The following is a 21,714-nucleotide window of genomic DNA, read 5'->3' as shown; positions in this document are numbered from 1 at the left end:
CATGTGACAGGCAACAACTTGGGCATCCTTGTACACGTTCACCAGACATTACTGCCTGCACAGCCAAGTCCAGAGGCACAGCTATTTTGCCTGTTCGGTCCTCCTGGACTTTATGGTGTGAACTTAGTTCACAGTCCCTCCTCTGGGGATGGCATTGCTCGGGTATCTATTCTAAGGTAAGGAATCTGTAACTAACTGTCTCTTTCAGATGAACAAGTTACTTACCTTTGGTTACAATGTATCTGTAAGAGACATAGGTTAGTTATAGATTCCTTACCACCCAACCCATCCTCCACCGCTCTATGAACTGACTTCTAGGGATAGGGACTCCCTTACAGGGCCCTAGTTATGGCGCACCAGTGGTCAGTGTCTTTCATGGTTCTGCGCTCATGGCATGGAACGTCGTGTTAGAACTGACGTCAGCGTGCAGGGGCGGCGTATAAGTAGACACTGCAACGTCATCTCGGCGACGCCGAGGACAGACGCAGAGTCGACCGACAGTCTACCGATTCGCAGGTGTACTGCTAAGAAAAAATTCTGCGGATCCAGTCTGATACCTGGGGATAATTCTAACGTCAGGAATCTATAACTAACCTATGTCTCTTACAGATGCATCGTTACCAAAGGTAAGTAACTTGTTCTTTAACACAACGCTGCTTTGAAACATAAACCAGGGCTGCTAACTAAGTAAAAAGAAATAGTACTGTTCCTTTACTCCTCAGATGTAAAAGGTTAAAGACATTATTATGGCTGTGGAGTTTATTATAAACCTGTAGTGCATAAATGCAAATCTCACTGTTCAAACCTGAAGTTATGCAGTATTGCACTCTCCTAAATAAAGCTGAAAAATATACCTTATTTTATGTTGTTCTTCCTGTGGCTTGTTCAACTTCTGTTTGACTCTAGGCAGCCTCTTTTACTCCATCTGTATGATGGTATAGTTTTATAACAGTTTCCCCAGTTGTTAAACTCTTTAAAAGTTGAGAAAATATTTAGGTTTTAGCATTGTCTCATTGCATGCAGGTTGTCGAATGATATATACTTTAGCGTTTGTGTACTGTTTAGCTCCACTTAAGAATTTTGCACCACATTTTTAGAGTCAATCGTTTTTATTGTGCTGGAACACATCATGGTACACAGCCCAGCTGCCTACATCAACGTGCCGGCAGGGAGCAATGTCATAGTAATGACACAGCGTCTGGGCCTACATCCCGGAGGACGACCCTGCGTAGGTAAAAGGAAACGTGAGGAGCAACCCCGCCTGAGCAATGACCTCCGCTTTTATCAAGTAACGAACAAGACAAAACCAAAAAAAAAACAGCCCCTCTCCCCCCAAAACAACCCCCCTCCCCTCCCCACCCCACTCCGCATCAGCTTCTATCTGTACTGTTCACTCTCCAGGATCCACTCGTTCTACTAGGCAAAACTCAGTCCACAGGCTTGACCCCCTCTGGCTCTAAAGGAATGAGTTGTAGGATCTGCAGGTTCTGCAGGCAAGTCACTTCCCGGAGGTCTTTGGATAGGGGCTGTAAGAACGGGCCCCAGAGCTTAGCATATTCAGAACCTTTTCCATCCATTCCCAGTGAGAGTCGTTCCATAGCTAGAATGTGCCAGAGTCTTTGAAACCAGTCTCGGGGGTCAGGCACAGTTGGAGAGCCCCAGTGCACCAGGAGAACCTGCCTCGCAGCCAACAAAGCCATCGCAATCTGCCTACCCTTCAGCGAGCGCAGGGGAAAGAACTTAGAGTGGGGAAGCCCCAACAGTGTATGCTCCGGCATCCGGGGGGAATGTAATCTGAAACGCAGCATCTAACTCATCCAAAATCATGGTCCAATACCGCCCCAATTTCGGGCAGTGCCTTAGCAAGTGCGCCAGTGTCCCTGAGAGGCCACACCCCCGCCAGCAGAGGCCCAATTTGATGACATCCCACGCCCTAACGCGCGCTGGAGTGTAGTACCAATAAGCCGCTACCTTGTAGGCCAACTCGGTGCCCGCAGTGTTAGAGGCCGTGTGCTGTGCGCGATAGAAGATGTGCTCCCACTCCTTTCTCGTTAACGGACATCCCAACTTAGTTTCCCAGCGAACTTGTGCAGGCGTACGCTGCCGCCGAGGCTGACGCAAGAACATCGCATACAACTCCGAGATGAGTCTCCAGTCGTCTTTCTTGCAGACCAACCATTTTTCAAACACCATCCGGGGCCGGGACGTTGAGGCAACATTGGCTGCTTGGGTCACCCAATGTGCCACTTGCGAGTAGTGAAAAGCATCAGCCATCGGCAGCTGGAAGAACTCTGTACGTAGCCGGTGGAACGGAATCAGGCCCTCCAAGTCAAAGAGGGAACCCACCCTCTTACAGCCTTCCTCTCGCCAGCGATGGAAGACTGAGGACGCTTGGCCCGGTGGAAAGTCCGGGTTATCAACAATGGGGGTCATTGGGGAGGAAAACGTAGTCCACCCCTTGCGTTGCGCCAGCTGATCCCAGGCCTTCAGGGTTGGGGAAGTCACTGGGGAGGAATAAAGACCCCAAGCTTTATGCTTGCGCTGTAACCACAACTCCCGCCATATATTACAACCTGCCACCGTCTGGTCCATAAAGTTCCAATGTTTACTAGATAGGGGTCTGTTCCATTCGACTATGTACCTAAGACAAGATGCTTGAAAGTACGCTATCAGCAGGGGAGAGCCCAGCCCCCTTGCCGCCTTTGGGGTAGACGCTACAGACAACGCCTGCCGCGGTCTTTTATTGTTCGATAAGAACCTGTTGCGGAGCCCCTGCAGCTTCCGCAGGGTGCCCTGCGGGGGACTCAAGGGTAGCAATTGAAAGAGGTATAATATACGGGGAAGTACAGTCATTTTTAGCGCAGCCAACCTCCCATACCAGGCCAAATTAAGACCAGACCAATCCGAAAGCGCTTTGGTAACATGATCAACCAGCATTCTGTAGTTCAAGGACACTGTTTTAGCAATGGATAGGGCCAGTCGGATACCCAAGTATGGAATGTTGGTGTGTACCCATTGGAAGGCAAAGTCCTGCCTCAGATCCAGTACGTCTGCCTCAGGGACGGAGATATTAGGAATTTGTGATTTGGAAAAGTTAACTTTAAAACCCGCTACCTTCTGGAATTCTAAGAGTTCTGTCGAGAGGCGCCGCAATGAGGAATAAGGCTGAGTTAATGACAGGATGACATAGTCTGCGTACAGACTGATCTTATGAGTCCCAGCCCCAAATTTGATCCCGGCAATATCTACGTTAGACCAGACGCACTGAGCAAAGGGCTCCATATAGAGAGCGAAAAGCAACGGGGAGAGGGGACACCCCTGTCGCGGTCCCCTAGTAATGGGGAAAAGGGCAGATCTGCAGCCATTTACGCACACAGCTGCTTTAGGATCCTCATAGAGGCACTGAACCCACCGCAGGAAATTATCCCCCACTCTGAACGCCCTCAACACAGCGAACAGGTAGTCCCAGTAGAGGCGGTCGAAGGCCTTCTCTGCGTCGATAGAAAGCAAGAAAGCCTGCGTCTGCAAACGATGAACCAAATCCATGAGGTGGAGCAACCGTTTAGTGTTGTCCCCCCCCCTTGCCGAGTTGGGATAAATCCCGCTTGATCTGGCTCAATGATTCCGTCCATCAAGGGGCTAAACCTCGCAGCTAGCACACCCGCAAACAACTTGGCATCGATGTTGAGCAGCGAGATCGGTCTATACGAGCCGCACTCTTTAGGGTCCTTCCCAGGTTTAAGAATGACCGTAATCGCCGCCTTTGCCATGGACGGAGCCACCGCTCCCGTATCAAGAAAGGAATTAAAAAGGCGAGTCAAGAGAGGCGCCAGCTCCACACAGTAAGTTTTATAAAAGATAGCCGAAAAGCCATCTGGCCCAGGGAATTTAGCTACCTTCAGTTTTGCAATAGCAGAGATGACCTCCTCAATGCGGATCGCCGAGTCCAAAGCCTCCGCCGACTCCCGATGGAAGGGCATAACACCGTACGACGCAAGATCGTCTGCCACTCCCTGAGAAGTCGCCCCCTCCCTCTTGTATAAGGTCTGATAGAATTGGCGAAAAGTGTCCACAATGGCAGCATCAGTGGTGTGCTCTGTCGCTTGAGGGTCCCTAATGGTATGGATAGTGGTCAGTTGAGTACGCGCCTGCAACCGATGCGCAAGCATCCGTCCCCCTTTGTCCCCACATAGATAGAACTTGTGACCTAAACGTAATAAGGTATGCGCAGCCCTATTGAGGTCAAGGTGCTTCAGCATGCCTCGCTTCGCCTCTAACTCCCTCCAGACCCTCGGAGCCCCAGTCCTCTTATGAATCGCCTCTAAACCACTAACTTCCTTCTCCAACTCCGCGCGCTTCTCTTTGTGCATGTGGGAATATGTCGCAGCAATCGCTATAAATTCGCCCCGTACTACCAATTTCAGGGCCTCCGAAACCGACGCAAGGGCCGTACCCCTACCTCATTTACGGCAAGGTAATGAGTGGAGCAAGGAATCGTGAAGGCGCCAGCCAGCCGGCGGAGACCTAGCGCTGCTGGAAGTAAGGACAACTGAGATAAGCGCATGGTCTGACAGGGAACGCGGCACGATTTCTGCTGCTGACAACTGAGGCAAGAGAGAGGACGGGGCCAGGAAATGATCTAAGTGTGCATATGTCTTATGGGCTGCCGAGTAGTAGGTGTAATCGCGCTCCTTGGGATGCTGAACGCGCCATACATCATGCAACCCTCCCTCTAAGAGCCACTGCTTCCCCCCCTGTGATATCTCCCATGTCTGATGGGACCGCTGCTCAGATCTGTCAAACCCCGCCTCCATAACAATGTTCAGGTCACCCCCCACCAGAATCGGGGCATCTGGCGACCCCAGCACCTGTGAGAAAGCCGCTTGCAAAAAGGACTCCTGTTGGACGTTTAGAGCATAAATGGACCCTATTGTAAAGTGCATCCCCCCCCCCCCCATTGCACACGAACAGCCAGGAATCTGCCTTTAAAGTCCACCACCTGGGAGATAATTTTACAATGCGCATGCGCACTAAAAAGAATGGCCACCCCGTTCTTCTTATTCGGTCCCGACGACCACAGCTGGAGCGGGAAGCGCTTGTCTGTCATACGCCGGACATCTTTAGAGAGGAGATGGGTCTCCTGTAACAGGCACACACCCCCTTCTGCATTCTCCAGGAGGGATAGAATAGCAGCACGTTTCACTGGGCTATTAAGGCCCCTGACATTGAGGCTCACTACCTTCAAATCTCTGCCCATCGTGTCAATGAAAAGAACAGATACCCAATGCACATCCCCACTCTAAAGCCCCTATTGTACCACATTGCCCCAACCGCTCCTTGGATCCTTGCCCAGTTCCCCCGAGAGCTGTTGCGGAGCCCCAAAAACCCCAAACCCCAACCCTCCACCCCAGCCCCAAGCACTTGAGAACCCCCCCCCCCAGAACACAGGGTTCAACATTTACAAAGGAGAAGAGAAAACGACAGTCCGTTAAACAGACCCCAATAGCAAGGGAACATGGCGCCAACATCTCACCCTCCCAATTCCTGATACTGGACTCATCACCAACCAAGGACTTAAGGATGCCAGCAAATTCCATTGGAGAAACGTCCGCCTCCGGCGCCAGCTACTGGCCCAGCTAGTGCCAAGCTGTCGGGCCTCAAGAGAACCCAGACGTGTCGGTGACCAGGGCCACAGTAGCAACCGCTGCCCCCCTCTCCAGCAGGCTCGCTGACAAGTCAGATTTTGGAAAAGGGGGGTGGTGATGGACAGAGTTTCTGAATGATGCAGAATACTCTTACCAAGTCAATAGATCATGGTTTTAATCCATCACCGTTTTTTAGCTCACTGCACCATCCCAGCTCAGAACCTGGCTATATGCAAATTAGTCTGTTCCTGTCCCAGTGCATGATGGGAACAGGGCAAACCAAACTACCAAGCCAATTCTTATACTGGGAAGGAAACAAGCTTCCGGGGACCGGTGTCTGGCATCACAGCCTTCTTCGGCCCGGCTTGCTTGAATCCTGATGGTGCAATGAGCAAGGGGCTCACGTCTGAGTATACCCTCCCACACATAGTGTGGATAAAACCGATTTTGGAAAAGGGGGGTGGTGATGGACAGAGTTTCTGAATGATGGGAACAGGGCAAACCAAACTACCAAGCCAATTCTTATACTGGGAAGAAAACAAGCTTCCGGGGGGCACTTGTCTGTCATACGCCGGACATCTTTAGAGAGGAGATGGGTCTCCTGTAACAGGCACGCACCCCCTTCTGCATTCTCCAGGAGGGATAGAATAGCAGCACGTTTCACTGGGCTATTAAGGCCCCTGACATTGAGGCTCACTACCTTCAAATCCCTGCCCATCGTGTCAATGAAAGGAACAGATACCCAATGCACATCCCCACTCTAAAGCCCCTATTGTACCACATTGCCCCAACCGCTCCTTGGATCCTTGCCCAGTTCCCCCGAGAGCTGTTGCGGAGCCCCAAAAACCCCAAACTCCAACCCTCCACCCCAGCCCCAAGCACTTGAGAAACCCCACCCCAGAACACAGGATTCAACATTTACAAAGGAGAAGAGAAAACGACAGTCCGTTAAACAGACCCCAATAGCAAGGGAACATGGCGCCAACATCTCACCCTCCCAATTCCTGATACTGGACTCATCACCAACCAAGGACTTAAGGATGCCAGCAAATTCCATTGGATAAACGTCCGCCTCCGGCGCCAGCTACTGGCCCAGCTAGTGCCAAGCTGTCGGGCCTCAAGAGAACCCAGACGTGTCGGTGACCAGGGCCACAGTAGCAAACGCAGCCCCCCTCTCCAGCAGGCTCGCTGACAAGTCAGGCGTTGTAGCGGAAGCAGGCTTTCCAACTCGTTGCCACTCCACGGAGCGCCTACGCTGCCTGTTAGGCGACCTGTCCGTTCTAGGCGTGGGAGCAGCCTGCTCCAATCCCAAAATTTCGAAGGCCGACTCAAGGTCCAGGGAGCAGACCTGAACCATCTTGCCTTTGAACTTAAAAATTAGCCGGAACGGGTGACACCACGAGTAGGGAATGCCCTGCTCCCTCAGGTGAGTAGTGATGGGCTTGAATGCCCTGCGCTTGACAAGCGTGGAGGCCGCCAAGTCCTGAGAAAGCTGAAAATCATGCACACACACCAAAATGTCAGGGAGAGGGGCCTTGGCCCTCTACAGCAGACCCACACGGTGGACACGGTCCAGCTGAATCTCTTGTAGGTCCTCCTCATCTAGGATCTGACGGAAAAGGGCTCCTACATACTCCCGTAGATCAGTCCCGTCACCTTTCCACGGAACTGCCCGAATCCAAATATTATTCCGCCGAGATCTATTCTCTATGTCCTCGGCATTCGCCTGAAGGTCCAGGTTCTGTTCCGTGAGGCGAATCACATCCTGTTGGAGCTGATGGATGTCATCCGCCGTTCCCAGGTCATGTTCTTCAAGAGTCATCACCCGTTCCCCCACAGCATCCACATCGCGCCTCATCTCCCTCAGGTCGGACGTAAGCTGCGAGCGCAGCTCTAAGATGTCCTCCTTGATGGCAGAGAACAACTCTAGCATGAAGGCCTTGGTCGCTGGTGCTTCGCTACCTTCAGTTCGCGGGGATTTATCTGCAGTCGGCGATGTAGACTGCCCCGTCACCTTCTGGGGCATGTCTTTCAGAGGTTTATCCTTTCGGGTTCTGGCCGCTGCCATCTTGCGCCTTAAGGGGGCTATGCAGGAAGTGGAGCCACCGGACAAGGCACCAGCCAAAAGCCCCCACCACAAATCAAGCTCCATCCGATGTCTCCAAAGTGAGGGGGGTGGGAGAAAGCCGGTCCACTCCGTGCCCGGGATAGCTGGCAGAGCCTCAGCGGCCCGTCCAGATCATCTCGGCCCGTCGCCAAAGGGAGAGGGACAGCACAGTCCAGGCCCGACAGTGACAGTCCTCCTGCCCACAGGCACGGGGTGCCCACAGGCACAGGCTAGCGCTGGGCTCCCTCCCAGCCCCACTTCCCAACAGCCGGCCACTCCAGAGGGCCAAGACGTGCCCCTCGCGTCCTCCTATGTTCCCCGGCTGCCCCTCGGGTCTTCCAGGTTGCCCACCGACCCACTCTGCAGAGCAGCCGATCCCAATGCCACCCCTCGATGAGGCCTCCCCGCCGAGAAGCGGATGTGTAGTCCAATCTGGGTCGCAGTCTCTCTGGCGCGTGGGCGGCACACTGCCGCAAGGCCCGATCAGGGGTAGGCCCCGGCACACCAACAAGCTCAGGGGGAATGCCCGTCACCCGTGCGCTTCAGCCTCCTTCGCAGCACCAGGGCCGTGGGGGCAGGACGGCCACGAGGCTCCCAGTCTGCAGCTAGGCACAAACAGCAAAGTAGGCGCCCCCAGAGCCTCCCGCAGCCAAGGTTTCCCCACCGATACGCGGGTCGACAGTAGGCCAGCCCCCCTGGGCTAATCTTCACCTGGCCGGGTGGTTAATGGCGCAGCTCAAAATGTCTGGTGAGGGGGGAGAAGGACGTGCGCCGGACTCCGGGCTCACTCCCCGCCTCCCGGGCAGTAGGTCTCTTGCAGTCGGCAAGGCCCCAATCACCAGATCGCAGGGGCCGCCAGGACGATGCACTCAGCCGCTCACGCCCCTGTCTGCATCGGATGCCCTGTGCTGCTCCCCACCGTAGGCCCCATGTCACGGGTTTCCCCCTGCCGTCCGCCGGTCCGCGGACCGAGTGCTAGGATTCCCGGGGAGCCACCCACACTCTCCTCACCGCTGTCCCTGGGACCGGGGCGGTCGAAAAAAGCAGCTCCACTTGCTGCAGTTTGGCGTGGGAGCTCACAAGTGCCTCGTGTGGGTATCGGCCGCCGCCTCTGCAATAGGCGTCCGGGCCGCTCCTGACTCCGCCGCACCGCTCAGTCTGGATGCGTCTCCACCTCTCCCCACGCACCACTCTGGGCTCGGCGATGCACCCTCGCCTCCTCCGGCGCCTCAATCACCGCTCCTCTCGCCGTGCCGCCCGGACAAAGCTGGCAGCGATGAGCCTCCGAGGCTCCATTCCAATGTCTGCAGGCCCCTGGACGCTGCTGCCACAAGGCCCGCCGGGCCCGATGTCGGCTAGGGCCTCACCGCGCGGCCCCGCTCCACACCTGCTCGGTTCCAACAAATAAGGGCTCCACTGGCATCCGGTAAACTCATGGACATAGGGCCGCACTGCTACAGGCACGGATGGGCACAAAACTGGGTAATAGACAAGGCTAAAGATCTGGCGGCGCCGGAGGGACTGTGAGGCACGTCCTACTCCGCCGCCATCTTGGCCACGCCCCCCTTTGCACCACATTTTAAACAAAGTTGAATGTGCTTCTGCGTATGTTCTGTGTGCATGCATATCTTCTCCTAGTGTTTTGCACTGTTAGCAAGCTGAAACGTTTGCCTTCTCAAATGCTTGTTTTAACTTTGATGAATATAGTGGTGGCTCAAAAATTCCAATATGATATCTATGAATCGTTGAGTTAAAGTGATTACTTATGTTCATAGATCACTTACAGCAAAGTATATAATTAAGGACTAACTGTTTCAACTCCAGCACCATCCACAATTAGGTCATTTCTCTTCCAGGGGATACTCATTAATAGTCATAAGCACTGAATTATCTCCGCCCATGAGCGGGAACCCGGAACACATAACAATATACATATATATGTGTAAATATATCAAAAAGTACATTGTACTAAATAATTATACACATATACATGTATAACAACCATAATATGCAGCCTAACATATACACATAGGCTAATAAAGCCAACCTTACACACGTTCTGAAGCATGAAAATATGCTAAATATAAATGCAATAAACAGGCATGAGCCCAAAATGCATTTCATAACCATGAAAAACTTTTATTTTCATCAAAGAACCTGTTGTAAACAGTTATTAGCCTAAAAGGCTGCATATGAAAAATTGTCTGTGTACAGAAAATCAGACTGGCACCCTGCCTTTCAGGCCCCAGAGAATCTGCACACTTTGCCTTTAAGGCCTCTAGGAGAACTCTGTTCCCATCATGCACCACAGGTGACAGTTAGGTCAGTTCTTTTTTCCGGCTTGTTCTGTGAGGAACCTGGAACTTGAGCTCTGCTCATTTGTAGTATTTTCTGTCAGAAGTTGGTTTTTTCTTACCTTTTTTTGACAAAAGAATATTTTGGTGGTGTTTTCTATCTTGTTCTGACTAACTGTTGGTATTTTTTAGTCAGAATGCCACCTTTATTTTACAAATGTCCTTCCTGTGGGAAGAAGATGTCAAAAAGATCCACACTCTGTTTGTGTGGTGTGTCTTCCAGCTTCTCATAAGGTGGAGGATTGTTATCACTGCCTCAACCTTTCTAGTAGAACTTTAAGAGAAAGGGAGAAAATGAGGTTGCTGGGCCTCCTGGAGAGAGAAAACCGTGGTGAGAAGAGTTCCAAGGGCTTATTCTCCTCTTCCAAGCCATCTTCTCATCCTAAACGTCGAAGATCAGCGTCTCCAGAAGGTAGATCTAAGAAAACTCGACTCCAGGGAGCGTCGCCGTCAAAAAAGACATTGTCGACGTCGAAGAGGGCTCCGTCGACGTCGAGGACTTCGCCGGTGAGGCAAGGTTCAGCGTCGAGGCGGTCGCCGTCGAAATCTCTTTCGACGTCGAGACATCTGGTGTCGATTGCTGTAAAGACGACGTCGGGGGTGCCATGTCCGACGTTGAAGGCTCGTGAGAAGTCGACGTCGAGAGAAGAGAGGCGTCCGACGACGAAGGTGTCGACGTCGAAGGATGGTGTGTCGACGTCGAAGGATGGTGTGTCGACGTCGAAGGATGGTGTGTCGACGTCGAGGAAAGTGTCGACGTCGAAGGAGAGACCGAGGTCGAGAGAGAGACTTACGACGTCTTTGAAGAAGAGCTCGACGTCGAGAGAAAGGACGACGTCGAAGGAGTCGACGTCGAGACCTAAAAAGAGAAGATCAAGGTCTCCATCGCGACATAGGTCGATGTCGAAGTCTGCTTCGGGCTCGAAGCATGGAGTGTCTAGGTCTCCCCCACCCGAACATGGGTCGGCGTCGAGACTATCCAGACCGGCCTCTCGGACCTCAATTAGGTCTTTGTCGAGGTCAGACATCAGTCCAGAACATTTGTCTTCTCCGCGTGACCAGCAAGACGACAGGTCTGCGGTGGGACAAGAGGTAGTGCACCAGGACTCGTCTGTGGTGGCTCATTCGGGCTCAACCTCAGGACAGGTGTCGGATGATAGACAATTGGTGCCCAGACAACGGACTCCATCTGGCTCATTGGTTTCTGAGCACAGTGTAGTTTCCAGAGCCTCCAAGTCTTCCACTGGACTGAATATTGTGCAGGTGTCATCTGAGGCTTCACCTGAGCGTGTAGGGCGGCCTAGTAACTTGTCTCCGAGGTGGCTGGAAAGCCTGAGACATTGGAAAATGTGTCCAGATGCAGGACTGATGGGGATGAGGGCTCCGGTCCCTCAGACGGAGCTGCATAGAAGATCACGCTCTAGGTCCTTAGTGAGAGAGAAATCACGTTCACGGGAACGAATGAGGCAGCGATCGGCAACTCCTCCGAGGCGGAGTAGGTCTCCTTCCTCATCTTCTACGTCTTCGAAGTCTTCTTTAAGATCTTCCTATAGAGACTATTCTCCCACAATCTCATCTACTCCTCCTTCCAGAGTGTCTCCAGTGGATGATTTGGGCACATTTAATGATGTGTTGTGTCGTGGGGCGAATAAGTTCAAGATCAAGATGGCAGTTCCTCAAATAGCAACGTCAGTCATCTTTGAAACCCTACATCACAAGACGACTGGTAGACCTCTTCTGCCGTTAGTGCCCGGATTAATAGAACCAGCAATGAGAACATTCTTAACTCCGGCCACGGTGGGTTCTGGTCCTTCTAGGATTGCTAAGAAGTACAGGGCTCCAGCAGAGGATCCTTTATTTTTGCGTTCTGACCCTCCTCCAGATTCACTTATTGTGGCGGCGGTCAGAAAAGCACATTCTGCGGCATCTACCTCTTCTGCTCCACCTGAAAAGGATAGTAAGAGAATGGATTCCTTGGGGAGAAGAATGTGCAACACCTCAGGTTCGGTCATGAGAGTGGCCAGTGCGTCAGCCTTATTGGGTCGCTATGATCGTCTGCTCTGGGACTCAGTGACTCGTTTTGCAGATAAACTCCCTAAGGAGGATCAGAAAGACTTCCTGGAAATAGTGGAAGAAGGAGGATTGGTGGCTAACCAGAGTATTAGTGCGGCTGCTGATGCGGCGGATCTGTCAGCTCATGGTTATGCACATGGTGTTTGTGCTAGACGTACGGCTTGGCTTCGCCTTACGGGACTTAAGCCAGTGGTGAATTTACCTTTCAATGGTTCGACTCTATTTGGCTCTCACGCTGACGACGAAATGTCTAAAATGAAAGTGGAGTTGGACACCCTGAAAGCTGTCGGTCTTGTAAAGAAAAAAGAATTTCGACGTCGGGGTAATTTTCGTCCCTTTGACAAAAGATCTTTTCAGCAGAGGGGCCAACAGTCGAATTGGTCCTCGCAAAATCAAGGCCAGAATCAGCAGAGGTCGCAATTTCAACAGCGACGACCTGGGCGAGGCAGAGGCAATGGAAACAGGCAGCAATCCTCTGCTACCAAGCAGCCTCAAAAGCAATGAACGGATGCTTCCTCCACAACCGTGTGCCACTCCGGTTGGAGGAAGTATTGTGTGGTATCTGGACGAGTGGAAGCAAATCACAAAGGACAGATGGGTGCTGAGTATTATTCAGAGCGGGTACCTTTTGAGATTCAAGAAGCCCCCTCCTTTCATTCGCCCCTTAAGGAGGGTTCAGTGGAATATAAGGCACTTGCAGCAGGAAGCGAACGTCCTTCTGAAGAAGAACGCCATAGAACCAGTACCATCTCAACAGAGAGGTCAAGGCCTGTACTCTCGATTTTCTTCTCGTACAGAAAAAAGGTCCAGCTACGGAGTTCAGACCCATTCTGGATCTGAAGGTATTGAACAAATTCATTCGGAAGGAGAAATTTCGAATGCTGGCTCTTCATCAGATTTTCCCTCAATTACACCAAGGGGATTGGATGTGCTCCATCGATCTGAAAGATGCGTACTTTCATATTCCGGTATCCAGAAAGCATCGCAAGTTCCTCAGGTTCCAAGTAGGGGTTCATCATTACCAGTACTCAGTACTCCCTTTTGGCCTGAGATCAGCTCCCAGAACATTTTCAAAATGTATGGCGGTAGTGGCAGCTTGTCTTCGAAAGAGACGGATTTTCATATATCTGTACTTAGACGACTGGCTTCTGAAGAGTTCATCCCCATCGCTACTAGAAGAACATCTATCGATATGCCTCCAACTCATGTGCAAGTTGGGTCTGCAAGTCAACTACAAGAAGTCCATACTGAATCCCACCCAGAAAATCCACTACCTGGGTGCGCAGCTGGACACAGAAAACGAAAACGTGTGTCCTTCGGAGGAGAGATGGTCATCTATCAAGGCGAAGTGCGTGCTTCTCCTCCAGTATGCTCGTCCGACAGTTCGGCAAGTATCCTCTCTCCTGGGGTCCATGGCATCATGCATATTCATCGTGCCAAACGCACGTTTGCAGATGCGTCCTCTGCAGCAGTGTCTGGAAGATCAGTGGAAGCAGAGTACGGGACGCTAGGAGGATCGAATTCATCTCCAACAGTCGGCAAGAGATTCCATTCGGTGGTGGATGAAGAAGGCACACTTGATAAAGGGAGTTCCTTTTCATCAGGACCCACCAATGCAGACTCTCATCACAGATGCCTCTCTCCTTGGTTGGGGGGCACATATGGGCCCTCTTCAGGTACAAGGGCTATGGTCAGACTTCGAGAAAGGATATCACATCAATCTACTCGAACTCAGAGCGGTCCATCTTGCTCTCAAGTCTCTGGCTCCATCTCTACAGACTCGGTCCCTTCTGGTACAAACAGACAATACCACAACAATGTATTATCTAAACAAGCAGGGGGGTACCAGATCCAGGACTCTGTCCATAGAAGCCCAGACCATCTGGCATTGGTTACTTGCAAGGGACCTGTCCATAACAGCAGTTCACCTACCAGGAAGTCTCAACTCAGAGGCCGACGGCCTCAGCCGAGACTTCGTCGAAGCGCACGACTGGGTTCTCAACGAAGACGTCGCGCACAGCATTTTCCAGGCTTGGGGAACACCAGACATCGATCTGTTCGCAGACGCGGCAAACACAAAATGCCCCGTCTTCGCGTCCAGGTTTTCCCAGAAAGGGTCTCACGGGAATGCCCTTTTGATAGACTGGTGTCAAAATTTGCTGTACGCCTTTCCACCGACACCGTTGATACCAGCAGTGATCAACCGGATGTACAAGACCAACTCCAGAATGATACTGATTTGCCCGGGGTGGCCACGCCAGTGGTGGTTCCCAGATCTCCTCCAGTTGTCCATCAGGCCACACAGGAGATTGCCTTGTCGCCCGGATCTTCTGTCCAAGCAGCAGGGGCGAGTGTTTCACCCGAATCTGCCCTCCCTGCGCTTGGCAGCATGGCTCCTGAAGTCATCCAGTACGGACATTTACAGCTGAATCCGGAGTGTATGAACATTCTTAAGGAGGCAAAGCGGCCTTCTACAAGACACTCCTACGGATTTAAGTGGAAACGCTTTTACCTCTGGTGTCAGAGTAAAGGTCTTGATCCTATTCATGGTCAAGAACAGGTGATCTTGCCTTATCTTCTTTACCTTGCTGAGTCTGGTTTGCAGTTTAGTTCTATCAAGGTCCATCTTGCTGCAATAACGGCTTATAGAAAATCGCCTATACAGATATCGTTTTTTCGGATGCCTGTGGTGAAGGATTTTCTAGAAGGGTTAAGGAAGGTTTTTCCTCCAGTCAGGTCTCCTTCTCCACCTTGGGAGCTTAATGTGGTATTGACTAAGTTGATGGGTCCACCATTTGAGCCCATACATAAAGCTTCTTTGCAACACTTATCTTGGAAGGTAGCATTCCTGGTAGCCATCACTTCTGCTCGTAGAGTGAGCGAGATTCAGGCTCTGTGTTGCAAGGAACCATACACAGTTTTTCATGGAAACAGAGTGGTGCTTAGGACTCATCCTGCTTTTCTACCAAAGGTGGTGTCGGATTTTCATGTGAACCAATCCATCACATTGCCTACTTTCTTTCCAAACCCTTCGAGTCCGGCTGAGCGGACTTTGCATTCATTGGATCTAAAGAGGGTTTTGAAATTTTACTTAGATAAAACAAAGTCGTTGAGACACACGGACCGTTTGTTTGTGAACTATGGTCCTACGAATACTGGTTTGGCAGCATCCAAGAGATCCATTTCTAGATGGATAGTGTCATGTATCTTACTGGCTTATCAGCTAGCCCACAAGTCTTTATCAGGTAGACCTAGGGCTCATTCTACGAGAGGGAAAGCTGCTACCACAGCTCTCCTTAGGAATGTGGCTATGTCAGAGATATGTAAAGCAGCTACTTGGCGTTCAGTGCATACGTTTACACGTCATTACTGCTTGGATTCTGATGCGCAGGTTGATACACAAGTGGGACAAGCATCACTCAGAAATTTGTTTGCTGTTTCTAGTTAAACCCTGTGTTGTTAAAAGTGCATCTATGCATTTATCTGTTCGCCCGCTTCTAGTGGGTATGAGCTTGCTACTCTATTCAGTGCTTATGACTATTAATGAGTATCCCCTGGAAGAGAAGGATTAGTTACTTACCTGTAATCCTAGTTCTCTTCCAGGGGTATACTCATTAAAGTCATAAGCACCCTCCCGCCTCCCCGGGCGAACAGTAGCATTGAAGTGCTTTTCAATATGTATTATGAAGTTTTTTAAGTGCAGATTCCTGCTAAAAGTTTACTGTACCGTACAAAAGAACTGACCTAACTGTCACCTGTGGTGCATGATGGGAACAGAGTTCTCCTAGAGGCCTTAAAGGCAAAGTGTGCAGATTCTCTGGGGCCTTAAAGGCAGGGTGCCAGTCTGATTTTCTGTACACAGACAATTTTTCATATGCAGCCTTTTAGGCTAATAACTGTTTACAACAGGTTCTTTGATGAAAATAAAAGTTTTTCATGGTTATGAAATGCATTTTGGGCTCATGCCTGTTTATTGCATTTATATTTAGCATATTTTCATGCTTCAGAACGTGTGTAAGGTTGGCTTTATTAGCCTATGTGTATATGTTAGGCTGCATATTATGGTTGTTATACATGTATATGTGTATAATTATTTAGTACAATGTACTTTTTGATATATTTACACATATATATGTATATTGTTATGTGTTCCGGGTTCCCGCTCATGGGCGGAGATAATTCAGTGCTTATGACTTTAATGAGTATACCCCTGGAAGAGAACTAGGATTACAGGTAAGTAACTAATCCTTCTGTACTCGCCTTTCAGTAATCATGTTTAGTCTAGTTCTTTTCATGCCACAGAATTCTTTTTTGTGTTCTTGGCCAATGTCTCCGATAACTTTGCTCACAAATTTCTGGAGCATGATCCAATGAGAATAACATCTCATAGTGTTATTAGAAATGCAGTACAGTTTGGCCGTCATTATGGCACAACCCTAAGATGGGTTATTAACAATTTTAGCCATAGAGGCAATGTGTGAGAAGGCCTGGACTAGTAATTTAGATTGATCCTCATTGAGGCATTTGGAAAACAGATGTTTCCTTCAGCCAGCCTAGCCTTGAGGCTGGTCAAGGCCATTTGTTTGCAAGCCCGTTCTATCCATGCCCTTTGGGTAGTGAGATCTTGCTAATGGACCCAGAAGAGTTCAGGTCCTCTTTGGCTCAACTGGCTCAAACCATTCAGAAAGCTCAGGATGTGGCCAAATATATATTTCGGGCTAGCTTGCATACTACCAGTTGTTAGGGTAAGCAGATGCCATGTGTGAATGTGATCTGCAAACTTTTACGGAGATGACCAGGCATCCATCAAGGATATGCCTTTTGATACATTCTGCCTTTTTGGCGAAAAAGCTGATTCTGCCCTGGAGTGCTTCAAGGAAAGATGGGCAATGGCGTACTCTTCACGCCTTTTGACTTCTGCCATACTGTTCGCTCATCAGTCCTGATATTTTCAGGGCTGCTTTAGAAGTGTGGTGTTTAGACCGCGCCAACCCCACTGCCCCGTTGCAGTCACCTCTGTCCTTTGGTAGCTGGGGATGGGGACAGTGTGCATGTCATCAATGGAACCAATCCCTTCAGTCCCCCTCCCATGCACCCTACTTCGTCTGGTGGCATATGCCGGCTCAGCAGTGGGATTTGACATGTCAGTGGAGCCAGAACCAATGGAACCTGGCAGATATTATCCAGGTTTTTGGAGGAGACTGCAGTAGATCTTCAGTGGTGGCTGCTTGACCGCAACCCTACCCAGAGCAGACCGTGGTAATGGACATGTCACTGCTGTGTTGGGTAGGCCATCTGGGAGAGTTGGAGATTAGAGGGCTGTTGGAGCTGCAGGCCCTCCAACTGGGTTTAGAAGCCACCCTCTGTGTATCAGGTGAAGGCTTGTGCGGGTTCTTGTGGACAGTACAGCTGCCAAGTGGTACTGCAACCATCAGGTTGAAGTGGGGTACTGGGTTTGGGTCTGTGTTGCTGGAATTGGCTGAAGTGTTTGGACATATCCCTGATCTTGAGCCATCTGGCAAGATCTTTAAACACCAGGTTGTACGAGCTCAGCTGGCGGATTGAGAATGAGCTGTGTCACAAATCATGCCCTCTGACGTTCCAGCCCTGTCAGTGTTGCAGTGGGCACTATTAAACATTATTTGTTGGCCCTTTCGATCTTTTTGCGTTTACTGGGCCAGCCATCTTTATTTGTTACCTGCTATGATGCTAAAGGTTTGACACACATGTTCCCTTCCAAACCGTTTGTGATGCCACAGTGGGATCCCAATATGGTACAGACATTAATCAGGTGCACCCTCTTCAAGCGAATGCATTACTGCTCACTGTGTCCTCTGAGTCTCGAAACTGTATCACTGGGATCACTTCAGCTCATCACTTGAGTGAGCACCTGTCTCTCTTGATGCTGACAGCCTGCTTCACTTTTTTCTTGACTAACTGGCATTGAGGGCCAGGGCAGCCTTTTAAAGCCTTTTTACTAAAAGTTGTGTTTCTTTCTCACGTTAGGCAATCCATCACCCTTCCAAAGTTCTGCCTCGCCCATCAAGAGGTGAGACTCCATGGACTGGAGTATAAGCATTTACATCCACCTTAGGGTGGACTATGAGCTTTGTGTTGTGTTCTCTGCGGCAACAGTAAAGGACTTTGTCACGATGATAGTCTTCTGCACTAATATCTCGTACACGTTGGCCAACAAGCAGCCTCCGGAAGGTCTGAGAGCCAATTCCACCAGGGCTACGTCTACCACCACTGCACTGACACTCGGAGGTCTTGACCTTTATATAAGTCAGGCCACATCAGTGCAGAAGTTCATGAACCATTGCTGCCTTGACAGCCAGGTCCAATGCGAAGGGCATTTTGCTTTTTGATCCTGCAGGACTTTTTATTCTAAGCCAACTCCATAGACCCTCCACCTTCACAGACCCTCCTCCTAGGTAGGTACTGCTTTGGTATCTATTCCATCTAAAATGGTCCCAACTTAGAGATTTGGACACCTGTACCTCCAATTGATTCACTTCTGGGGTGGAACAAAGTCAATGCGAAGCCTCACGGCACCACCTAGTGGCTCACCAGAGCACTGCTATGAAAACTTCCAGATCCAGTTTGGTGCCTGGGAAATATTTTAAAGGTGAGGAGTCCACTCGAAAGAGTGTTAACAAAAGTTAGTAACTTGTTCAAATGGCTACTGCCACATATTGCGAAGAGTGTAACACGGATCCTACTGTTTGCTTTCAGTTTATCTGGATAATGTGAAGGTAGGAGTATAAACGGATGCGCAAAGGCAGAGAGAATTTGGCTGAGGGGCTTTGCATTCTGTAATATATTTTAATGCATATTTGAAATCAGAATTTTTTCAAAACTATTTGTACTAGAAAACCAATTTTGTAATGAGCAGTGTAAACAATATATTAACTGCATGTTACTGTTGGCATTCACATTTATTTTGTTGTGGTCAAATTCGTCATGCAACCGCTTTGCCAACATCAGATAATATTTACAACAGTGCAAAAATGTAAATTGTTACTTCTAACAAACTGCCTTTTTAGATTGTGCTTTGTACTAGCATTCCTCGATATACTCCATGTAACTTTTTTCTTTTCCATTTTAAGAGATATTCATACAACCACAGGGAAAATCAAGAGAGCTGTGCTGCAGTTCACGCCTGCAAGCTGGACTTACGTTCGTTGGTTTGATCCCAAGTCTTCGTTCCAAAGAGTGGCCGGAGTGTATCTTTTCATGATCATCTGGCAGGTGCACAAAAGTTATGGAATTTTTACTGTAGTTTGATGAAAGTTCTGTTTTGTTGTGTGCTTGTTGTGCAGATGCTTTGCCAATCTCGCAGGTTTGACTTGAATTACAAGTCCCGGTTAATTCTTAGCTGTGATCAATATTCAGATTGCATATGCTTCTCGTTACGAGTCATTAGAACGAAACAACTCTTGCTCCCGCAAATACTTGTAGGCTCTTCCAGTCCCTATGCACTCCCCACCCTAGAATATGAGACCGACCTAAAGAGGTGGGAAAGAAAGACATATGAAGTGACATTTCAAACTGGAGTTTCGAAAGGAGAAAAATTGCCTGTAAGTTACTTTGTACCATGAAATAGGCTAAAAGAAATTTATTTGGCAGAGGCGAAATTATTTGGGTGGGAGACATTAATATAGTACATATAAGGATAAACACTCCAGACTAGATTACACTACTCACCCTTATATAACCAATAGAGGGAATAACACCCTGCAGAGAAAAAAAATCTACCTTCTTTTCAAACAATCAGAAGCTTTTCCAGAATTAACCACATGGGGGGGGGGGGGACAGGTACACTGTTGACCCAGACAATCAAAATCGAGGTAAGCCTGACAATGCTATTAGAATATGCATCCATAATTTCGGACTTTATATGAAGTGAGTCTTATAGGAAGGGAAGCCTTGGAAATTAAATTCATTCATACTTGAAGATAGAAAAGAAGATGAAAGACCAAATGGAAGAATACTTTAATACCAACCAATACAAAGATGCACAACCAGCTGCCACGTGGGATGCCTTTAAGTCAGTAATCAGGGATATACGGCGTTATAACGAAAGAAAGACTAGAGATTAATTTAAGAATAAAAAGAACAGCAATATAAGTATGGGCAAACATCTTCCTGAGAAATAGATCTGGGATAGTGCATTCTTGCTGCAGTTTCCATAGCTAATATTAGCTGATTTATTCATAGCTAATATTTATTATGCTAATACCTTGGCTCTGTGAGTTTTTAGACAAGTTTAGCTTGCTCCGCTCTTCTACATCTTGTTCTTTAAGTTAAGTTTTCCCAAACTCTTGACTAACTTATCTTTCAAGTTGTCACGCCAGGACTTTCAGAGAAGCAGCTGCAAATATTTTTTATTTAGACTGACTGATTCCAAAAATCCCTTCCTAAGTCTTTCCACTTTTCGCATTACTCTCATTTTCATCTGTTGTGCTGTAGGCAGAGATTATGATTTAACATATCTGTGCATTCGTTATGGAATTTGTAATTCTGAAAATACACTTAGGACTTTTACTTATTTAGTTCCTGGCTTGTGACTTCAAGACATAGTAAAAATCACTGCATTGATGTGATGTATTTGAGATCATCACTTTATCCAGAAACAGATTAATAGACTGTTTTTACCATGTATTCCTCCTAACTAAAGACTCCAAGTGCAGCAACGCAGAGTGTGTGATCCCAGAGGTTTGTTTTGTGTGTGTGTGTGTAGGAATATATTGTGCTTTAACCACTTGGCCGAATCGGTAAATCCGGCGCGTCGCTGGGGGGGTAGCGCAGCGCCGCCATGCTTGTGACGGAACCACACCGTCATGAGCCACGGGCGAGCTGTGCTCATGACGGCGTGGTTCCGTAACTACTCCGCCCACTCACTAATTCGCCCGCACAGGCGGGGAATCAGTGCTGCGTGGGCGGAGCGGCCATAGCATGACAGAACCACTCCGTCATGAGCACACGCCGCCCATGGCTCATGACGGCGTGGTTCCGTCATGAGCAGGGAAGGGGTTAAGTAAAACAAATAGTCATACTCATGTTTCCAAACTAAATCAAATGTGTACTGCCTTTTTTGTTTTGTAGCTGACTGAGCTGAACACTTTCTTCTTAAAGCATATCTTTGTCTTCCAAGCAAGTCATGCATTGAGTTGGTGTCGGATTCTCTTCATTGGAGTGATTACTGCACCTACTGTACGGTAAGCACCTTACAAATGCTGTTGTGGCAATGTGCTGTCCTCATTGGTATCACGAGAAGTAATGGCTCAAGAGTAGGTGAATATATTGTAGCACAGTAGTGAATCGGACTGTAATTATTAGATGTTTAAGATGTATACCATACCAACATGTTCTACCTCTGTATTCCATGGAGGGAAGCCATTGTATTTGGCTTCATTTGTTTTTTAACAGTCTTGAATTACTGGTTTATGAAACAATTTAGGAGCAGGTGGCAAACGCATAGTTACAATTTACTATGCAACCCAGTTTCTTGTAAGTAATTTATGTTGGGATC

At 49.1% G+C, this 21,714-nt stretch overlaps 1 protein-coding gene across 1 annotated transcript in view; it reads left to right on the top strand.

Annotated features, from left to right (window-relative positions):
* PTDSS1 (phosphatidylserine synthase 1) overlaps window positions 1–21,714 on the top strand; it is a 360,643-nt gene that overhangs the window by 216,420 nt on the left and 122,509 nt on the right. Inside the window, exons 7-8 of the mRNA XM_078686999.1 lie at window positions 19,289–19,430; window positions 21,288–21,400. Of these exons, the coding sequence (XP_078543125.1) occupies window positions 19,289–19,430; window positions 21,288–21,400 (255 nt within the window). The remainder of the gene's footprint in view (window positions 1–19,288; window positions 19,431–21,287; window positions 21,401–21,714) is intronic.

The sequence above is a fragment of the Lissotriton helveticus genome, chromosome 4_1 (genome assembly GCF_964261635.1).
Source record: "Lissotriton helveticus chromosome 4_1, aLisHel1.1, whole genome shotgun sequence".
Classification (NCBI taxonomy): Eukaryota; Metazoa; Chordata; class Amphibia; order Caudata; family Salamandridae; genus Lissotriton; species Lissotriton helveticus.
This window is presented reverse-complemented; position numbering and strand designations above follow the sequence as displayed.